This window comes from Dendrobates tinctorius, unplaced genomic scaffold, assembly GCF_039654945.1.
Source record: "Dendrobates tinctorius isolate UK_male_01 unplaced genomic scaffold, ASM3965494v1 ptg000450l, whole genome shotgun sequence".
Classification (NCBI taxonomy): domain Eukaryota; kingdom Metazoa; phylum Chordata; class Amphibia; order Anura; family Dendrobatidae; genus Dendrobates; species Dendrobates tinctorius.
The window spans coordinates 450,910-473,313 of NW_027362112.1; the positions used below are offsets into that span (position 1 = coordinate 450,910).

Here is a 22,404-nt window from a genome sequence, read left to right on the forward strand (position 1 = left end):
AGTACAGAGCTCTATAGTGTGACCGCTCTTACAGTACAGAGCTCTATAGTGTGACCGCTCTTACAGTACAGAGCTCTATAGAGTGACCGCTCTTACAGTACACAGCTCTATAGTGTGACCGCTCTTACAGTACAGAGCTCTATAGTGTGACCGCTCTTACAGTACAGAGCTCTATAGTGTGACCGCTCTTACAGTACACGGCTCTATAGTGTGACCGCTCTTACAGTACACAGCTCTATAGTGTGACCGCTCTTACAGTACACGGCTCTATAGTGTGACCGCTCTTACAGTACACAGCTCTATAGTGTGACCGCTTTTACAGTACACGGCTCTATAGTGTGATCGCTCTTACAGTACAGAGCTCTATAGTGTGACCGCTCTTACAGTACACGGCTCTATAGTGTGACCGCTCTTACAGTACACAGCTCTATAGTGTGACCGCTCTTACAGTACACGGCTCTATAGTGTGACCGCTCTTACAGTACACAGCTCTATAGTGTGACCGCTTTTACAGTACACGGCTCTATAGTGTGACCGCTCTTACAGTACAGAGCTCTATAGTGTGACCGCTCTTACAGTACACGGCTCTATAGTGTGACCGCTCTTACAGTACACAGCTCTATAGTGTGACCGCTCTTACAGTACACGGCTCTATAGTGTGACCGCTCTTACAGTACAGAGCTCTATAGTGTGACCGCTCTTACAGTACACGGCTCTATAGTGTGACCGCTCTTACAGTACAGAGCTCTATAGTGTGACCGCTCTTACAGTACACGGCTGTATAGTGTGACCGCTCTTACAGTACACAGCTCTATAGTGTGACCGCTTTTACAGTACACGGATCTATAGTGTGACCGCTCTTACAGTACAGAGCTCTATAGTGTGACCGCTCTTACAGTACACGGCTCTATAGTGTGACCGCTCTTACAGTACACAGCTCTATAGTGTGACCGCTCTTACAGTACACGGCTCTATAGTGTGACCGCTCTTACAGTACAGAGCTCTATAGTGTGACCGCTCTTACAGTACACGGCTCTATAGTGTGACCGCTCTTACAGTACAGAGCTCTATAGTGTGACCGCTCTTACAGTACACGGCTGTATAGTGTGACCGCTCTTACAGTACACAGCTCTATAGTGTGACCGCTTTTACAGTACACGGATCTATAGTGTGACCGCTCTTACAGTACACAGCTCTATAGTGTGACCGCTCTTACAGTACACGGCTCTATAGTGTGGCCGCTCTTACAGTACAGAGCTCTATAGTGTGACCGCTCTTACAGTACACAGCTCTATAGTGTGACCGCTCTTACAGTACAGAGCTCTATAGTGTGGCCGCTCTTACAGTACAGGGCTCTATAGTGTGACTGCTCTTACAGTACAGGGCTCTATAGTGTGACCGCTCTTACAGTACAGAGCTCTATAGTGTGACCGCTCTTACAGTACACAGCTCTATAGTGTGGCCGCTCTTACAGTACAGAGCTCTATAGTGTGACCGCTCTTACAGTACACGGCTCTATAGTGTGACTGCTCTTTCTGGACATAGATCTCAGCACTGCCGCCGTTTGTCAGGAGGACACAGCTGGGTAATCGGACAGGTCTCCCACCTGGTAACAATGGTCAATTGATGGTGAAACATGTCGGGGAGGCAGCGGTTAGGTGTCATATAGCGAGGTGTTGTATCGTTCCGTGCAGGCAGTGACTGGTGGTCGACGGCCGCACCGTGCAGGACATACAGGACGGAGTTGTAGCAGCACAACATCAATATAGAAGGATTAGATCAGATAATTCCACACTAACAAATCCTAAACCTACTGTAGAGAAAAAGATCAACAATCCATCAAATCAATCGACGATTATGAGAATGGCCAAGTCTATCACTCCTAAAAGTGGATATAATAAGATTAGATCCATCCAACAGTTGTGGATCTGAGACAAAAAATCTGTAGATCTATAAAATGAGAGGAAGAATGATCTCCCCTGATCACCCCAAGGCCAGTAGAAATCCATACAGGGACCAAGACTGTCAGGAAAATATGAGTAAGTCCTAAACCCTACGTACGCTCCCAGGGCTTATGCTGCCCCAGGCCCATTGGGTTTGTGCAGTGTAAACATGAAGCCCCCTGTGCAGGCGCGCAGCTGCAGCCCCCTGTCCCCCTACACTGTGTAATTCTATCCACTCTTCCCCAGTCCCTTCCTCACAGCAGCTGACAATCCTCATGACAGTTTAGTCTGCGGCCACATGGTCCTTTCTCTGCTCACACTCACATTTCAGAAAGCACCATACTCAGAGACCGGAAACATTTTCAGAATCGGCATAATTCAAGCTATTCATGGCAGCATTTTGTGACTTCTGGGGCCACCAGGAACCGAGAAAAGGGTTTCTGCCTCACAGTACAACACAGATCGATCATGTTTGGTCTCCAATGAAAGAATTTTGTAAGCGGATAAAGGATACCCCTGGCGTCACTCTGCGAGCCCCATATCCAGAGATACGGCAAGTCCAAGTTTTTAATAACTCTTCCAAGAGGGGCGTATATTCTGTGACTCAGCCCCACGGTGAAGTCATCAAGACAAAGGCATAAAGCAGAGAGGCTCGGGTAGGAGGGTGTCATTTTCCCGGGAAACCAGCTAACACGAGGCTGTGCTGATGGACCCTGTCACTGGGGACGATTCTCCTCCAGTTCATCAACACGTCATATCTGAGACTGCCATACCGGAAGCTGTAACGGGCTGTGTAGACTGTATTTTGTCTCCTTTTGTAATATCTTGCGTTTTTGTAAACACTGCCTAACTTTTCTGGAGTAAACTCAAAATTACTAATTCGTTCTTTTGACTATGATTGAACTGTCATGTCCTCCGCTCCAAGTTACACTACCTACTGGGTTGGCTCCTGACCCGACATAAGCTTTAGTGTCACACAGGAACTGGTGGCAGCAGAGCGTCCTGGTGGTATTGGGGACCCTGGCAGTGACGGAGGTTTATACATACACATTCCCGGCCTGGTGATACACACACCGCCCTCACTGCAGAGTGCCCAATAACCAGGACGCGACCAGGCAGCCTTCTCCGCGATTTCTTATCTGAGGTGCAGCTCCCTGGCTGACATGAGGGTAAGGGGGGGCGCCAGAGGGCTGCAAGTTCCAAACCGGAACTTAAGGTGGAAACATAACTTGTATGAATTTATGCATCATACGACCATATATATATAATATATACATTCCTGAAAACTAGGGGGCAGATCCCCCCCCCCCCCCCGAATCCCGGACATATTGGCATCAACGGTGGGATAGACAAATCCATGACTAAGATAAATGCACTTATTAAATGATGTAATAAATGTTCATTTTTCGCTACTCACAATCTTGAGTTGGGGTTTATTCCCCATCAGCAATCTGAGGCTTCGAGCACGGATTCTTTATGAACGAGCGAAGGTGTAATAAACCCCAATATTCATCACTGACCACCGGAGACAACAAGCTTTGATGACAGAAGAGTTACCGCTGAAGATTGTCGCTTCTCTGCTTCTTGAATATACAAATCCCAGTGTGGACGGCTGTTTCCCCACAATAGACTTCTGCTGTAATTACCTGCTCACTACAGGAACTCTCTGCTTCACAGGGTGCATGAGGCTCTTCCCAAGTTTCTATTCTCTCATGTCGCTTGTTACAAACCAATTCTCAAAAAATATGACATAGTTGTCATGGGAGATTTCAACTATCCAGACATTTGTTGGGAATCTCTCTCAGGCAAAACTAACAGGTCAAGGAAATTCTTATCCTCTCTTGCTGACAACTTTATCTTCCAAAAGGTAAGGGAGAAAACAAGGGGAACTGCTACCTTGGATCTAATCCTTATAAACAGGGAGGAAATGGTTGAGGAGGTAAAAGTGGCTGGGACCCTAGGAGGTAGCGACCATGCTATTTTAGAATTTTGGATAACTAGAGGCGGAAGACCTGTGAAGACTCAGACGTCAAGGTTAGATTTCAGAAAGGCAGATTTTAAGGGATTCAGAAAGAGAATTGGAGGGATCCAATGGCTGGATATCCTTAAAGACAAAAATGTCCAGGAAGGATGGGAAATCTTGAAAAATGAAATTCTCAAAGCACAGTTGTTAACAATTCCGAAAAGAGGGAAGAATAGGAAGCATTTAAGGAAACCAGGATGGATGAACACAGAACTTAAGCACATGCTAAAAAGGAAGAAAAAAATGTTTATAAAATGGAAAGAGGGAGGCATATCTAAAGAAGAATATAATGCTGTCTGCAGAACCTGCAGGGCACAAATCAGATTATCTAAAGCTGACAATGAATTGTGGCTTGCAAGAGATGTCAAAAGCAATAATAAAGGATTTTGGGGATATGTCAAAAGTAAAAGAAAAGTCAAAGATGCTATAGAATTTTTACAGGATGAAAATGATGAAATGGTAAGACAGGATGTTGAGAAGGCTGAACTTTTAAATTCCTATTTTGCATCTGCTTTCTCTCAGAAAGGAAATGTAACATCAACTGTTATTCACTGTCCTATTAACGGAATAGAAGAATCCAGGATATCTATAAACAGAAAGATAGTGAGGAAACACTTAGCTAACCTAAATGAATTCAAGTCTCCAGGTCCAGATGAAGTACACCCCAGAGTACTGAAGGAGATAGCAGAAGAAATTTTTGAACCCCTCTCCATAATCTTTGAAAATTCTTGGAGAACAGGAGAAGTGCCAGAAGACTGGAGAAGAGCAAATGTTGTTCCTATCTTCAAAAAGGGGAAGAAGGTGGACCCAGGCAACTATAGGCCGGTGAGTCTGACTTCTATACCAGGAAAGATCTTTGAACAAATTATTAAAACAACATGTATGTCAGTACCTGGATAAGAATGAAGTGATTAAACAGAGTCAGCTTGGGTTTGTAACTAATAAGTCATGTCAGACTAACTTAATTTCCTTCTATGACGGTATCACTGATTGGGTGGATCAAGGAAATGCTGTAGATATAGTATATCTTGACTTCAGCAAAGCATTTGACAAAGTCTCTCATACAATCCTTATTGAAAAAATGACTAAGTATGGAATGGACAAGGCAACTGTTAGGTGGATTCATAACTGGCTTAGTGATCGGACCCAAAGAGTGGTCGTAAATGGCTGCACATCCAGTAGGAAGAATGTCTCAAGTGGGGTACCACAGGGCTCTGTCCTGGGCCCTGTATTGTTCCACATCTTTATCAACGATTTAGATGAAGGAATTGAGGGTAAACTGATTAAATTTGCTGATGACACAAAGCTAGGAGGGATAGCTAATACTAGAGAAGAGAGAGAGGATTCAAAAAGCTATAAATAAACTGGAGAAGTGGGCAGCAACTAACAGAATGGTTTTTAACAGGGAGAAATGCAAAGTACTACATCTGGGCAATAAAAATGAAAAAAGCATATACAGAATGGGAGGAATAGGGCTAAGTGACAGCACATGTGAAAAAGACTTGGGTATACTAATAGATCACAGACTGAATATGAGTCAACAGTGTGATGCAGCAGCAAAAAAGGCAAATGCAATTCTAGGATGTATTAACAGAAGCATACAGTCTAGATCACGTGAAGTCATTATTTCCCTCTACTCCTCTTTGGTCAGACCTCATCTGGAATATTGTGTCCAGTTTTGGGCACCACATTTTAAAAAAGACATCAACAAACTGGAGCAAGTTCAGAAAAGAGCGACCAGAATGGTGACCGGTCTGCAAACCCTGTCTTATGAGGAAAGGTTGCAGGATTTGGGAATGTTTAGTTTGCAAAAGAGAAGACTGAGAGGAGACTTAATAGCTGTCTACAAATATCTAAAGGGCTGTCACATTGTAGAAGGATCAACTTTATTCTCATTTGCACAAGGAAAGACTAGAAGCAATGGGATGAAACTGAATGGGAGGAGACACAGATTAGATATTAGAAAAAACTTTTTGACAGTTAGAGTGATCAATGAGTGGAACAGGCTGCCACGAGAAGTGGTGAGTTCTCCTTCAATGGAAGTCTTCAAACAGAGGCTGGACAGACATCTGACTGGGATGATTTAGCGAATCCTGCTTTGAGCAGGGGGTTGGACCAGATGGCCCAGGAGGTCCCTTCCAATTCTACGATTCTATGATTCTATGATTCTTTCCCTTCCCCTAATGTTTAATGTGAGGCCGGCTTCACAAGGAGGGCAGGGGTAGGAGCTGCAGAGACCACGGGGGTCCGCACCTCAGCACAGATCGGGATGATTGAGGGTCTCAGGTCAGCCTCTGCGCCATTGTCTTTGGTCAGGGCGTCAGTGAGGTGACAAAACAGAAAAGCCATTTCCAGCCAGTGTCCCCCCTCACATTCTGCTGGTGGTCCTCAACTAGAGCTCTGCAGGCTGGATCGGAGACTACGCCTCTCCACAGGCTCAGGGGTTTATGGGGTCTACGGTGTGGCCCATCACTCAAGATCCCACGAGGGAAACCTCAGTGGGGCTCTGACTCGCAGAGGGCTCGGGTGTGACCCCGGCTGCTGCAGCCCTTCTTCACACTTCACATGCACCTTGCAGGAGGTGGCCTCCTATGCAATGTTGTGCGGTCTCCTGGAGGTCCTGCACCTGCCTACATGGGGCCACCGAGTTATCCACAATCGGGGAGAGGCGCCAGCCACTTACGGTTCAAGCCGACATCATGGTAGGTGAGTATTGCTGGACGATTGCCTTTCGGGGTCCCTCGTATGACAACGTGCAGCATTCCGTACGGCGTCTCAACGTCGTGTTCCTGTGGGAAGAGAATAGGTCAGTAAAAGCTCAACATGCAGCGTCCGAGCAGTGAAGACGAGCGCCAACACAGGAAGCCAATATACATGTATACAGGTGGGCACCACGGAAAATGTGACATGAATATGATAACTGGGTGCAACACTGTGCCAAGTAGATCAAATGAAAAAGAGGGAGAAGAGAGACACCGGATAACATGCACACAACAGCAGAAAAAAGGCTTTTATCGACATGCAATAGCTAGAGAGATCCAAGTGTACAATAAAAACAAAAACCACAAATGAAACAACAGTGGAGAACACATGCAGTATACAAAGGAAGAAATGTTTATATAAATAAGAGTCTCAGAATGTGCATTCACAGCAATGCCCTCTATCACCATATAATATGCATAAATGGACAAGTTGCAGCAGTAAAGTCCGATCAGTCTAATAGTGACTTGTAAACAATCCAAATGATTACCATGCAAGTCCATAGATGAGGGAAGGCAATTGCTGGATCACATAAAAATTACCCAAGCATCCTCACACTGCCCACAGAACCCAACGCGTGTCGCTGCTAACCTGCAGCTTCGTCAGGGGAAGTAGCCAGGAATGAGATCAAGTCCCCTTTATAGTGCAATTGTAATCACTACAGCGCACGGCGACACCTGAGTGCGGCGTCAGCTGTGTGATGAAGATAACCTGAGTCCAGAATGAGTCACGACGCCTGCGCAGTAGATAGCATTGTATTCCTGAGAGATTGTGAACAAGAGGCTAGCAGTTCAGAAGCCAGGAACCAGGAGGTGCCCCACATGTAACAACGCTGCGGCTCTGTAAGCCAGGCAGGGAGGGGGAGGGCGGTTTTTAACTCTTTCTCCTCACATAGCCCAGCACCCAAGAATGACATCAGTGCTCCATAACAAACTTATGCTATCAACCTGGAAAAATAAAGTGGTAGTAGAGCGCCTGTACCTTGCAGCAGTGTCCATGCTCAGAATCACATATAATACAAAAATCAATACAAATACTAAAAATAAATAATGCACTAATGACATGGAAACTGCACCTCAAAAACTGCAGCATGTGAACAATGTATCCTAAAAGTGGTGGAAACGCAGACAATCAGCAAGAAATATATATACCTTTAAGTATATCAAAAGGGTAAAGCAATGTCATGGATTACAGCAATCAGGTAACCAATATAAACAGTAGGGAAAATATCAAAGATGAAAAAATATTCCATAAACATCGATGATGCAATTCATAGTACCAAACTGAACGGTCAATTCTGTAACAGTAACTATCTTTCTAATCAGATTGTATATTAAAAAAACTCAGGATATTCAGCACAGCAACCAATGTGATTGATGGTAGAAATCCTATCAGGAGGACAAATTATTTTTTTCTTTTCTATTTTCCTTTAGATGGAACTAGGGGGCCTATCAAACCCAAACTAACAAAACAGCGCCAAAATGGCTCGAATGAAAATCATGATAGAAAATAGCAAAAAAAAATGCATAGAGGTACATGAAAACCACCAAATCGACACAAGAAGGGCCCTAGGAATGTCAACACCAATGGACGCAATCTCGCCAATTGTCCATAGCGTATGCCCCTTTTCAAATGTTCCGGATGAAAGCTCCTACAGTCTAAAAGACTATTGGTTGCCGTTGCTTTTCGGAATTTCATAGTAGCCAAATTAGGGGCCTTACTGTGGTGGGTTTGCAGAGGATCAAACTCAATATTCGCAAAACTGACAGACTGAGCGAATTATTGCGGTTGGAGTCCAGATGGATTTTTCAATTCAGCACGGTCAGACCTGGGGGCATCGATGAGGACTTGTCCTTCACTGGCTTCCTCATGGCCTGATTGGTGTTGACATTCCTAGGGCCCTTCTTGTGTCGATTTGGTGGTTTTCATGTACCGCTATGCATTTTTTTTTTGCTATTTTCTATCATGATTTTCATTCGAGCCATTTTGGCGCTGTTTTGTTAGTTTGGGTTTGATAGGCCCCCTAGTTCCATCTAAAGGAAAATAAAAAAGAAATAATTTGTCCTCCTGATAGGATTTCTACCATCAATCACATTGGTTGCTGTGCTGAATATCCTGAGTTTTTTTAATATACATTCTGATTAGAAAGATAGTTACTGTTACAGAATTGACCGTTCAGTTTGGTACTATGAATTGCATCATCGATGTTTATGGAATATTTTTTCATCTTTGATATTTTCCCTACTGTTTATATTGGTTACCTGATTGCTGTAATCCATGACATTGCTTTACCCTTTTGATATATTTAAAGGTATATATATTTCTTCCTGATTGTCTGCGTTTCCACCACTTTTAGGATACATTGTTCACATGCTGCAGTTTTTGAGGTGCAGTTTGCATGTCATTAGTGCATTATTATTATTTTTTCTTTATTTTTAGTATTTGCATTGATTTTTGTATTATATGTGATTCTGAGCATGGACACTGCTGCAAGGTACAGGCGCTCTACTACCACTTTATTTTTCCAGGTTGATAGCATAAGTTTGTTATGGAGCACTGATGTCATTCTTAGGTGCTGGGCTATGTGAGGAGAAAGAGTTAAAAACCGCCCTCCCCCTCCCTGCCTGGCTTACAGAGCCGCAGCGTTGTTACATGTGGGGCACCTCCTGGTTCCTGGCTTCTGAACTGCTAGCCTCTTGTTCACAATCTCTCAGGAATACAATGCTATCTACTGCGCAGGCGTCGTGACTCATTCTGGACTCAGGTTATCTTCATCACACAGCTGACGCCGCACTCAGGTGTCGCCGTGCGCTGTAGTGATTACAATTGCACTATAAAGGGGACTTGATCTCATTCCTGGCTACTTCCCCTGACGAAGCTGCAGGTTAGCAGCGACACGCGTTGGGTTCTGTGGGCAGTGTGAGGATGCTTGGGTAATTTTTATGTGATCCAGCAATTGCCTTCCCTCATCTATGGACTTGCATGGTAATCATTTGGATTGTTTACAAGTCACTATTAGACTGATCGGACTTTACTGCTGCAACTTGTCCATTTATGCATATTATATGGTGATAGAGGGCATTGCTGTGAATGCATATTCTGAGACTCTTATTTATATAAACATTTCTTCCTTTGTATACTGCATGTGTTCTCCACTGTTGTTTCATTTGTGGTTTTTGTTTTTATTGTACACTTGGATCTCTCTAGCTATTGCATGTCGATAAAAGCCTTTTTTCTGCTGTTGCATTCATGTTATCCTGTGTCTCTCTTATCCCTTTTTTTCAACACAGGAAAGCCCCCACAATCCCACCCACCGAAGCCCACCGTAACACTGAGGGTGGGATTATACTCAACGGCGCTCTCCTCCCTCTATAGTATAATACACACCGCGCTCTCCTCCCTCTATAGTATAACATACACCGCGCTCTCCTCCCTCTATAGTATAATACACACCGCGCTCTCCTCCCTCTATAGTATAATATACACCGCGCTCTCCTCCCTCTATAGTATAATATACACCGCGCTCTCCTCCCTCTATAGTATAATATACACCGCGCTCTCCTCCCTCTATAGTATAATATACACCGCGCTCTCCTCCCTCTATAGTATAATACACACCGCGCTCTCCTCCCTCTATAGTATAACATACACCGCGCTCTCCTCCCTCTATAGTATAATACACACCGCGCTCTCCTCCCTCTATAGTATAATACACACCGCGCTCTCCTCCCTCTATAGTATAATATACACCGCGCTCTCCTCCCTCTATAGTATAATATACACCGCGCTCTCCTCCCTCTATAGTATAATATACACCGCGCTCTCCTCCCTCTATAGTATAATATACACCGCGCTCTCCTCCCTCTATAGTATAATATACGCCGCGCTCTCCTCCCTTTATAGTATAATATACGCCGCGCTCTCCTCCCTCTATAGTATAATATACACCGCGCTCTCCTCCCTCTATAGTATAATATACACCGCGCTCTCCTCCCTCTATAGTATAATATACACCGCGCTCTCCTCTCTCTATAGTATAATATACGGGGCGCTCTCCTCCCTCTATAGTATAATATACACCGCGCTCTCCTCCCTCTATAGTATAATATACGCCGCGCTCTCCTCCCTCTATAGTATAATATACACCGCGCTCTCCTCCCTCTATAGTATAATATACACCGCGCTCTCCTCCCTCTATAGTATAATATACACCACGCTCTCCTCCCTCTATAGTATAATATACACCGCGCTCTCCTCCCTCTATAGTATAATATAGGGGGCGCTCTCCTTCCTCTATAGTATAATATACACCGCGCTCTCCTCCCTCTATAGTATAATACACACCGCGCTCTCCTCCCTCTATAGTATAATATACACCGCGCTCTCCTCCCTCTATAGTATAACATACACCGCGCTCTCCTCCCTCTATAGTATAATATACACCGCGCTCTCCTCCCTCTATAGTATAATATACGCCGCGCTCTCCTCCCTCTATAGTATAATATACGCCGCGCTCTCCTCCCTCTATAGTATAATATACGCCGCGCTCTCCTCCCTCTATAGTATAATATACACCGCGCTCTCCTCCCTCTATAGTATAATATACACCGCGCTCTCCTCCCTCTATAGTATAATATACACCGCGCTCTCCTCCCTCTATAGTATAATATACGCCGCGCTCTCCTCCCTCTATAGTATAATATACACCGCGCTCTCCTCCCTCTATAGTATAATATACACCGCGCTCTCCTCCCTCTATAGTATAATATACGGGGAGCTCTCCTCCCTCTATAGTATAATATACACCGCGCTCTCCTCCCTCTATAGTATAATATACACCGCGCTCTCCTCCCTCTATAGTATAATATACACCGCGCTCTCCTCCCTCTATAGTATAATATACGCCGCGCTCTCCTCCCTCTATAGTATAATATACGCCGCGCTCTCCTCCCTCTATAGTATAATATACACCGCGCTCTCCTCCCTCTATAGTATAATATACCCCGCCCTCTCCTCCCTCTATAGTATAATATACACCGCGCTCTCCTCCCTCTATAGTATAATATACACCGCGCTCTCCTCCCTCTATAGTATAATATACACCGCGCTCTCCTCCCTCTATAGTATAATATACACCGCGCTCTCCTCCCTCTATAGTATAATATACACCGCGCTCTCCTCCCTCTATAGTATAATATACCCCGCCCTCTCCTCCCTCTATAGTATAATATACACCGCGCTCTCCTCCCTCTATAGTATAATATACACCGCGCTCTCCTCCCTCTATAGTATAATATACACCGCGCTCTCCTCCCTCTATAGTATAATATACACCGCGCTCTCCTCCCTCTATAGTATAATAAACACCGCGCTCTCCTCCCTCTATAGTATAATATACCCCGCCCTCTCCTCCCTCTATAGTATAATATACACCGCGCTCTCTTCCCTCTATAGTATAATATACGGGGCGCTCTCCTCTCTCTATAGTATAATATACCCCGCCCTCTCCTCCCTCTATAGTATAATATACACCGCGCTCTCCTCCCTCTATAGTATAATATACGGGGCGCTCTCCTCTCTCTATAGTATAATATACACCGCGCTCTCCTCCCTCTATAGTATAATATACGGGGCGCTCTCCTCCCTCTATAGTATAATATACCCCGCCCTCTCCTCCCTCTATAGTATAATATACACCGCGCTCTCCTCCCTCTATAGTATAATATACAACGCGCTCTCCTCCCTCTATAGTATAATATACACCGCGCTCTCCTCCCTCTATAGTATAATATACGGGGCGCTCTCCTCCCTCTATAGTATAATATACCCCGCCCTCTCCTCCCTCTATAGTATAATATACACCGCGCTCTCCTCCCTCTATAGTATAATATACACCGCGCTCTCCTCCCTCTATAGTATAATATACGGGGCGCTCTCCTCCCTCTATAGTATAATATACACTGCACTCTCCTCCCTCTATAGTATAATATACACCGCGCTCTCCTCCCTCTATAGTATAATATACGGGGCGCTCTCCTCTCTCTATAGTATAATATACACCGCGCTCTCCTCCCTCTATAGTATAATATACACCGCGCTCTCCTCCCTCTATTGTATAATATACACCGCGCTCTCCTCTCTCTATAGTATAATATACACCGCGCTCTCCTCCCTCTATAGTATAATATACGGGGCGCTCTCCTCTCTCTATAGTATAATATACACCGCGCTCTCCTCCCTCTATAGTATAATATACACCGCGCTCTCCTCCCTCTATAGTATAATATAGGGGCGCTCTCCTCCCTCTATAGTATAATATACACCGCGCTCTCCTCCCTCTATAGTATAATATACGGGGCGCTCTCCTCCCTCTATAGTATAATATACGGGGCGCTCTCCTCCCTCTATAGTATAATATACGGGGCGCTCTCCTCCCTCTATAGTATAATATACGGGGCGCTCTCCTCCCTCTATAGTATAATATACGGGGCGCTCTCCTCTCTCTATAGTATAATATACGGGGCGCTCTCCTCCCTCTATAGTATAATATACGGGGCGCTCTCCTCTCTCTATAGTATAATATACGGGGCGCTCTCCTCCCTCTATAGTATAATATACGGGGCGCTCTCCTCTCTCTATAGTATAATATACGGGGCGCTCTCCTCTCTCTATAGTATAATATACGGGGCGCTCTCCTCTCTCTATAGTATAATATACACCGCGCTCTCCTCCCTCTATAATATAATATACGGGGCGCTCTCCTCTCTCTATAGTATAATATACGGGGCGCTCTCCTCCCTCTATAGTATAATATACACCGCGCTCTCCTCCCTCTATAGTATAATATACGGGGCGCTCTCCTCTCTCTATAGTATAATATACACCGCGCTCTCCTCCCTCTATAGTATAATATACACCGCGCTCTCCTCCCTCTATAGTATAATATACACCGCGCTCTCCTCCCTCTATAGTATAATACACACCGCGCTCTCCTCCCTCTATAGTATAATATACGGGGCGCTCTCCTCTCTCTATAGTATAATATACGGGGCGCTCTCCTCTCTCTATAGTATAATATACACCGCGCTCTCCTCCCTCTATAGTATAATATACGGGGCGCTCTCCTCTCTCTATAGTATAATATACGGGGCGCTCTCCTCCCTCTATAGTATAATATACACCGCGCTCTCCTCCCTCTATAGTATAATATACGGGGCGCTCTCCTCTCTCTATAGTATAATATACACCGCGCTCTCCTCCCTCTATAGTATAATATACACCGCGCTCTCCTCCCTCTATAGTATAATATACACCGCGCTCTCCTCCCTCTATAGTATAATATACACCGCGCTCTCCTCCCTCTATAGTATAATACACACCGCGCTCTCCTCCCTCTATAGTATAATATACGGGGCGCTCTCCTCCCTCTATAGTATAATATACGGGGCGCTCTCCTCTCTCTATAGTATAATATACGGGGCGCTCTCCTCCCTCTATAGTATAATATACACCGCGCTCTCCTCCCTCTATAGTATAATATACACCGCACTCTCCTCCCTCTATAGTATAATATACACCGCGCTCTCCTCCCTCTATAGTATAATATACGGGGCGCTCTCCTCTCTCTATAGTATAATATACACCGCGCTCTCCTCCCTCTATAGTATAATATACACCGCGCTCTCCTCCCTCTATAGTATAATATACAGGGCGCTCTCCTCCCTCTATAGTATAATATACACCGCGCTCTCCTCCCTCTATAGTATAATATACGCCGCGCTCTCCTCCCTCTATAGTATAATATACGCCGCGCTCTCCTCCCTCTATAGTATAATATACACCGCGCTCTCCTCCCTCTATAGTATAATATACACCGCGCTCTCCTCCCTCTATAGTATAATATACACCGCGCTCTCCTCCCTCTATAGTATAATATACCCCGCGCTCTCCTCCCTCTATAGTATAATATACACCGCCCTCTCCTCCCTCTATAGTATAATATACACCGCGCTCTCCTCCCTCTATAGTATAATATACACCGCGCTCTCCTCCCTCTATAGTATAATATACACCGCGCTCTCCTCCCTCTATAGAATAATATACACCGCGCTCTCCTCCCTCTATAGTATAATATACACCGCGCTCTCCTCCCTCTATAGTATAATATACCCCGCCCTCTCCTCCCTCTATAGTATAATATACACCGCGCTCTCCTCCCTCTATAGTATAATATACACCGCGCTCTCCTCCCTCTATAGTATAATATACACCGCGCTCTCCTCCCTCTATAGTATAATATACACCGCGCTCTCCTCCCTCTATAGTATAATATACCCCGCCCTCTCCTCCCTCTATAGTATAATATACACCGCGCTCTCCTCCCTCTATAGTATAATATACACCGCGCTCTCCTCCCTCTATAGTATAATATACACCGCGCTCTCCTCCCTCTATAGTATAATATACACCGCCCTCTCCTCCCTCTATAGTATAATATACACCGCGCTCTCCTCCCTCTATAGTATAATATACACCGCGCTCTCCTCCCTCTATAGTATAATATACGCCGCGCTCTCCTCCCTCTATAGTATAATATACGCCGCGCTCTCCTCCCTCTATAGTATAATATACACCGCGCTCTCCTCCCTCTATAGTATAATATACGCCGCGCTCTCCTCCCTCTATAGTATAATATACGCCGCGCTCTCCTCCCTCTATAGTATAATATACAGGGCGCTCTCCTCCCTCTATAGTATAATATACACCGCGCTCTCCTCCCTCTATAGTATAATACACACCGCGCTCTCCTCCCTCTATAGTATAATATACACCGCGCTCTCCTCCCTCTATAGTATAATATACACCGCGCTCTCCTCCCTATATAGTATAATATACACCGCGCTCTCCTCCCTCTATAGTATAATATACACCGCGCTCTCCTCCCTCTATAGTATAATATACGCCGCGCTCTCCTCCCTCTATAGTATAATATACACCGCGCTCTCCTCCCTCTATAGTATAATATACACCGCGCTCTCCTCCCTCTATAGTATAATATACACCGCGCTCTCCTCCCTCTATAGTATAATATACACCGCGCTCTCCTCCCTCTATAGTATAATATACACCGCGCTCTCCTCCCTCTATAGTATAATATACACCGCGCTCTCCTCCCTCTATAGTATAATATACACCGCGCTCTCCTCCCTCTATAGTATAATATACACCGCGCTCTCCTCCCTCTATAGTATAATATACGCCGCGCTCTCCTCCCTCTATAGTATAATATACACTGCGCTCTCCTCCCTCTATAGTATAATATACGCCGCGCTCTCCTCCCTCTATAGTATAATACACACCGCGCTCTCCTCCCTCTATAGTATAATATACACCGCGCTCTCCTCCCTCTATAGTATAATATACGCCGCGCTCTCCTCCCTCTATAGTATAACATACGCCGCGCTCTCCTCCCTCTATAGTATAATATAGGGGGCGCTCTCCTCCCTCTATAGTATAATATACGCCGCCCTCTCCTCCCTCTATAGTATAATATACGCCGCGCTCTCCTCCCTCTATAGTATAATATACACCGCGCTCTCCTCCCTCTATAGTATAACATACACCGCGCTCTCCTCCCTCTATAGTATAACATACGCCGCGCTCTCCTCCCTCTATAGTATAATATACGCCGCGCTCTCCTCCCTCTATAGTATAATATACACCGCGCTCTCCTCCCTCTATAGTATAATATACACCGCGCTCTCCTCCCTCTATAGTATAACATACACCGCGCTCTCCTCCCTCTATAGTATAATATACGCCGCGCTCTCCTCCCTCTATAGTATAATATACACCGCGCTCTCCTCCCTCTATAGTATAATATACACCGCGCTCTCCTCCCTCTATAGTATAATATACACCGCCCTCTCCTCCCTCTATAGTATAATATACACCGCGCTCTCCTCCCTATATAGTATAATATACACCGCGCTCTCCTCCCTCTATAGTATAATATACACCGCGCTCTCCTCCCTCTATAGTATAATATACACCGCGCTCTCCTCCCTCTATAGTATAATATACACCGCGCTCTCCTCCCTCTATAGTATAATATACGCCGCGCTCTCCTCCCTCTATAGTATAATATACACCGCGCTCTCCTCCCTCTATAGTTTAACATACACCGCGCTCTCCTCCCTCTATAGTATAACATACGCCGCGCTCTCCTCCCTCTATAGTATAATATACGCCGCGCTCTCCTCCCTCTATAGTATAATATACACCGCGCTCTCCTCCCTCTATAGTATAATATACACCGCGCTCTCCTCCCTCTATAGTATAACATACACCGCGCTCTCCTCCCTCTATAGTATAATATACGCCGCGCTCTCCTCCCTCTATAGTATAATATACACCGCGCTCTCCTCCCTCTATAGTATAATATACACCGCGCTCTCCTCCCTCTATAGTATAATATACACCGCCCTCTCCTCCCTCTATAGTATAATATACACCGCGCTCTCCTCCCTCTATAGTATAATATACACCGCGCTCTCCTCCCTCTATAGTATAATATACACCGCGCTCTCCTCCCTCTATAGTATAATATACACCGCGCTCTCCTCCCTCTATAGTATAATATACACCGCGCTCTCCTCCCTCTATAGTATAATATACACCGCGCTCTCCTCCCTCTATAGTATAATATACACCGCGCTCTCCTCCCTCTATAGTATAATATACACCGCGCTCTCCTCCCTCTATAGTATAATATACACCGCGCTCTCCTCCCTCTATAGTATAATATACACCGCGCTCTCCTCCCTCTATAGTATAATATACACCGCGCTCTCCTCCCTCTATAGTATAATATACACCGCGCTCTCCTCCCTCTATAGTATAATATACGCCGCGCTCTCCTCCCTCTATAGTATAATATACACCGCGCTCTCCTCCCTCTATAGTATAATATACACCGCGCTCTCCTCCCTCTATAGTATAATATACACCGCGCTCTCCTCCCTCTATAGTATAATACACACCGCCCTCTCCTCCCTCTATAGTATAATATACACCGCGCTCTCCTCCCTCTATAGTATAATATACACCGCGCTCTCCTCCCTCTATAGTATAATATACGCCGCGCTCTCCTCCCTCTATAGTATAATATACGCCGCGCTCTCCTCCCTCTATAGTATAATATACACCGCGCTCTCCTCCCTCTATAGTATAATATACACCGCGCTCTCCTCCCTCTATAGTATAATATACACCGCGCTCTCCTCCCTCTATAGTATAATATACACCGCGCTCTCCTCCCTCTATAGTATAATATACACCGCGCTCTCCTCCCTCTATAGTATAATATACGCCGCGCTCTCCTCCCTCTATAGTATAATATACACCGCGCTCTCCTCCCTCTATAGTATAATATACACCGCGCTCTCCTCCCTCTATAGTATAATATACACCGCGCTCTCCTCCCTCTATAGTATAATATACGCCGCGCTCTCCTCCCTCTATAGTATAATATACACCGCACTCTCCTCCCTCTATAGTATAATATACACCGCGCTCTCCTCCCTCTATAGTATAATATACACCGCGCTCTCCTCCCTCTATAGTATAATATACACCGCGCTCTCCTCCCTCTATAGTATAATATACACCGCGCTCTCCTCCCTCTATAGTATAATATACACCGCGCTCTCCTCCCTCTATAGTATAATATACACCGCCCTCTCCTCCCTCTATAGTATAATATACACCGCGCTCTCCTCCCTCTATAGTATAATATACACCGCGCTCTCCTCCCTCTATAGTATAATATACACCGCGCTCTCCTCCCTCTATAGTATAATATACACCGCGCTCTCCTCCCTCTATAGTATAATATACGCCGCGCTCTCCTCCCTCTATAGTATAATATACGCCGCGCTCTCCTCCCTCTATAGTATAATACACACCTCGCTCTCCTCCCTCTATAGTATAATATACACCGCGCTCTCCTCCCTCTATAGTATAATATACCCCGCGCTCTCCTCCCTCTATAGTATAATATACCCCGCCCTCTCCTCCCTCTATAGTATAATATACCCCGCCCTCTCCTCCCTCTATAGTATAATATACACCGCGCTCTCCTCCCTCTATAGTATAATATACACCGCGCTCTCCTCCCTCTATAGTATAATATACCCCGCGCTCTCCTCCCTCTATAGTATAATATACACCGCGCTCTCCTCCCTCTATAGTATAATATACACCGCGCTCTCCTCCCTCTATAGTATAATATACGCCGCGCTCTCCTCCCTCTATAGTATAATATACACCGCGCTCTCCTCCCTCTATAGTATAATATACACCGCGCTCTCCTCCCTCTATAGTATAATATACGCCGCGCTCTCCTCCCTCTATAGTATAATATACCCCGCGCTCTCCTCCCTCTATAGTATAATATACACCGCCCTCTCCTCCCTCTATAGTATAATATACACCGCGCTCTCCTCCCTCTATAGTATAATATACACCGCGCTCTCCTCCCTCTATAGTATAATATACACCGCGCTCTCCTCCCTCTATAGTATAATATACACCGCGCTCTCCTCCCTCTATAGTATAATATACACCGCGCACTCCTCCCTCTATAGTATAATATACACCGCGCTCTCCTCCCTCTATAGTATAATATACACCGCGCTCTCCTCCCTCTATAGTATAATATACGCCGCGCTCTCCTCCCTCTATAGTATAATATACGCCGCGCTCTCCTCCCTCTATAGTATAATATACACCGCGCTCTCCTCCCTCTATAGTATAATATACACCGCGCTCTCCTCCCTCTATAGTATAATATACCCCGCGCTCTCCTCCCTCTATAGTATAATATACACCGCGCTCTCCTCCCTCTATAGTATAATATACACCGCGCTCTCCTCCCTCTATAGTATAATATACACCGCGCTCTCCTCCCTCTATAGTATAATATACACCGCGCTCTCCTCCCTCTATAGTATAATATACACCGCGCTCTCCTCCCTCTATAGTATAATATACACCGCGCTCTCCTCCCTCTATAGTATAATATACACCGCGCTCTCCTCCCTCTATAGTATAATATACACCGCGCACTCCTCCCTCTATAGTATAATATACACCGCCCTCTCCTCCCTCTATAGTATAATATACACCGCGCTCTCCTCCCTCTATAGTATAATATACACCGCGCTCTCCTCCCTCTATAGTATAATATACACCGCGCTCTCCTCCCTCTATAGTATAATATACACCGCGCTCTCCTCCCTCTATAGTATAATATACACCGCGCACTCCTCCCTCTATAGTATAATATACACCGCGCTCTCCTCCCTCTATAGTATAATATACACCGCGCTCTCCTCCCTCTATAGTATAATATACGCCGCGCTCTCCTCCCTCTATAGTATAATATACGCCGCGCTCTCCTCCCTCTATAGTATAATATACACCGCGCTCTCCTCCCTCTATAGTATAATATACACCGCGCTCTCCTCCCTCTATAGTATAATATACGCCGCGCTCTCCTCCCTCTATAGTATAATATACACCGCGCTCTCCTCCCTCTATAGTATAATATACACCGCGCTCTCCTCCCTCTATAGTATAATACACACCGCGCTCTCCTCCCTCTATAGTATAATATACACCGCGCTCTCCTCCCTCTATAGTATAATATACACCGCGCTCTCCTCCCTCTATAGTATAATATACACCGCGCTCTCCTCCCTCTATAGTATAATATACACCGCGCTCTCCTCCCTCTATAGTATAATATACGCCGCGCTCTCCTCCCTCTATAGTATAATATACACCGCGCTCTCCTCCCTCTATAGTATAATATACACCGCGCTCTCCTCCCTCTATAGTATAATATACACCGCGCTCTCCTCCCTCTATAGTATAATATACGCCGCGCTCTCCTCCCTCTATAGTATAATATACACCGCGCTCTCCTCCCTCTATAGTATAATATACACCGCCCTCTCCTCCCTCTATAGTATAATATAGGGGGCGCTCTCCTCCCTCTATAGCGTTATATTGGGGGCTTCTCATCTCCGGGGGTCGCACACAATCCTCCTCTCCGGCCGGTGGTGGCGCTCTCCCCTCCTCAGTGTCCGCAGTGATGTGATGAGGACCCCCGCGGCAGCTGCACTCACCCCATCCCAGCACTCGGGCATCTCTGAGGCGGCGGCGGGAGCGCAGACAGGACACAGCGGCAGCGTCTCAGCCTTATATCCCCGCCCTCCTTACTGCAGACACTGCCGCTGGGCGATTGGCCGAGACGCCGGCCCCCACCTCTGACGGGCACAACTCAGCAATCTGCAAATGTCTGACCCCTCTATAACAACGTCCCAGCAAGTCACATTCATGTATACACCCGTCTACATACACCCCCAAAACCGGGACCTACACCCATCTACATACACCACCACAACCGGGACCTACACCCATCTACATACACCCCCACAACCGGGACCTACACCCATCTACATACACCACCAAAACCGGGACCTACACCCATCTACATACACCCCCACAACCGGGACCTACACCCATCTACATACACCACCACAACCGGGACCTACACCCATCTACATACACCACCAAAACCGGGACCTACACCCATCTACATACACCCCCAAAACCGGGACCTACACCCATCTACATACACCCCCAAAACCGGGACCTACACCCATCTACATACACCCCCAAAACCGGGACCTACACCCATCTACATACACCACCACAACCGGGACCTACACCCATCTACATACACCCTCAAAACCGGGACCTACACCCATCTACATACACCCCCAAAACCGGGACCTACACCCATCTACATACACCACCAAAACCAGGACCTACACCCATCTACATACACCCCCAAAACCAGGACCTACACCCATCTACATACACCACCACAACCGGGACCTACACCCATCTACATACACCCTCACAACCGGGTGTGACGAACAGCCCACCGCCGTTCGTCCACTTGCGGGCGACACTAACGGGAGTCCCGCTGCCACCAAAACGCGACGGACAGCGGACCCTGTGTCACCACTATGTCACAGTCCCACCACTGACACGGGTGTATCAGTGGACGAAGGGGCGTGACACAATGCCGGCACACGGCTATCACAGGCGCAGTGGGGCTTATCTTAGTTATCCCAACACTGGCACCATGTGACCAAAAATATCCAGCAAGCTAATCTCGCTCTACAATTTGCCGCAGGGGGAGTTTAATTTGGATGCCCCACCACTGCTATCAATCTTCCAAGTACTGCGGGGATTTATGTATATCCCACTTTCTCAGTTCCACTTTGGAACTCGCAGCTCTCCGGCGCCCCCCTTACCCTCAGGTCAGTCAGGGAACTGCACCTAGGATAATTAGTCGCCGGACGGGCTGCCTGTTGTGAACCGGCAATTAGGCTTCTGCAGTAAGGGAATTATCAATGCTGTGGCTGAAGCCCCTTACTCAGCAATATAAGACCCTTCTAGACTGCCAGCAAGCCGTAATAGCCGTACACAACGCGCTGCCACCAGTCACGGTTACTTAATTCACAGTGTTAAATTAAGAGGGTCCGTGGCAAACCCCTTGAATTAGTAGCGATTATCTATCAAAGGCGTATAGTTCGATTC

General features: G+C 46.0%; 1 protein-coding gene across 4 annotated transcripts in view; it reads right to left on the bottom strand.

Annotated features, from left to right (window-relative positions):
• NDRG4 (NDRG family member 4) overlaps positions 1-22,404 on the bottom strand; it is an 87,652-nt gene that overhangs the window by 23,012 nt on the left and 42,236 nt on the right. For 3 of the 4 annotated variants that reach the window (XM_073564357.1, XM_073564356.1, XM_073564358.1), the window contains exon 4: positions 6,650-6,755. In XM_073564357.1, coding sequence (XP_073420458.1) covers positions 6,650-6,755 — 106 coding nt within the window. Of the gene's footprint in view, positions 1-6,649; positions 6,756-20,918; positions 21,070-22,404 lie in introns of those variants that run through there. The other variant, XM_073564359.1, reaches the window with a different exon arrangement.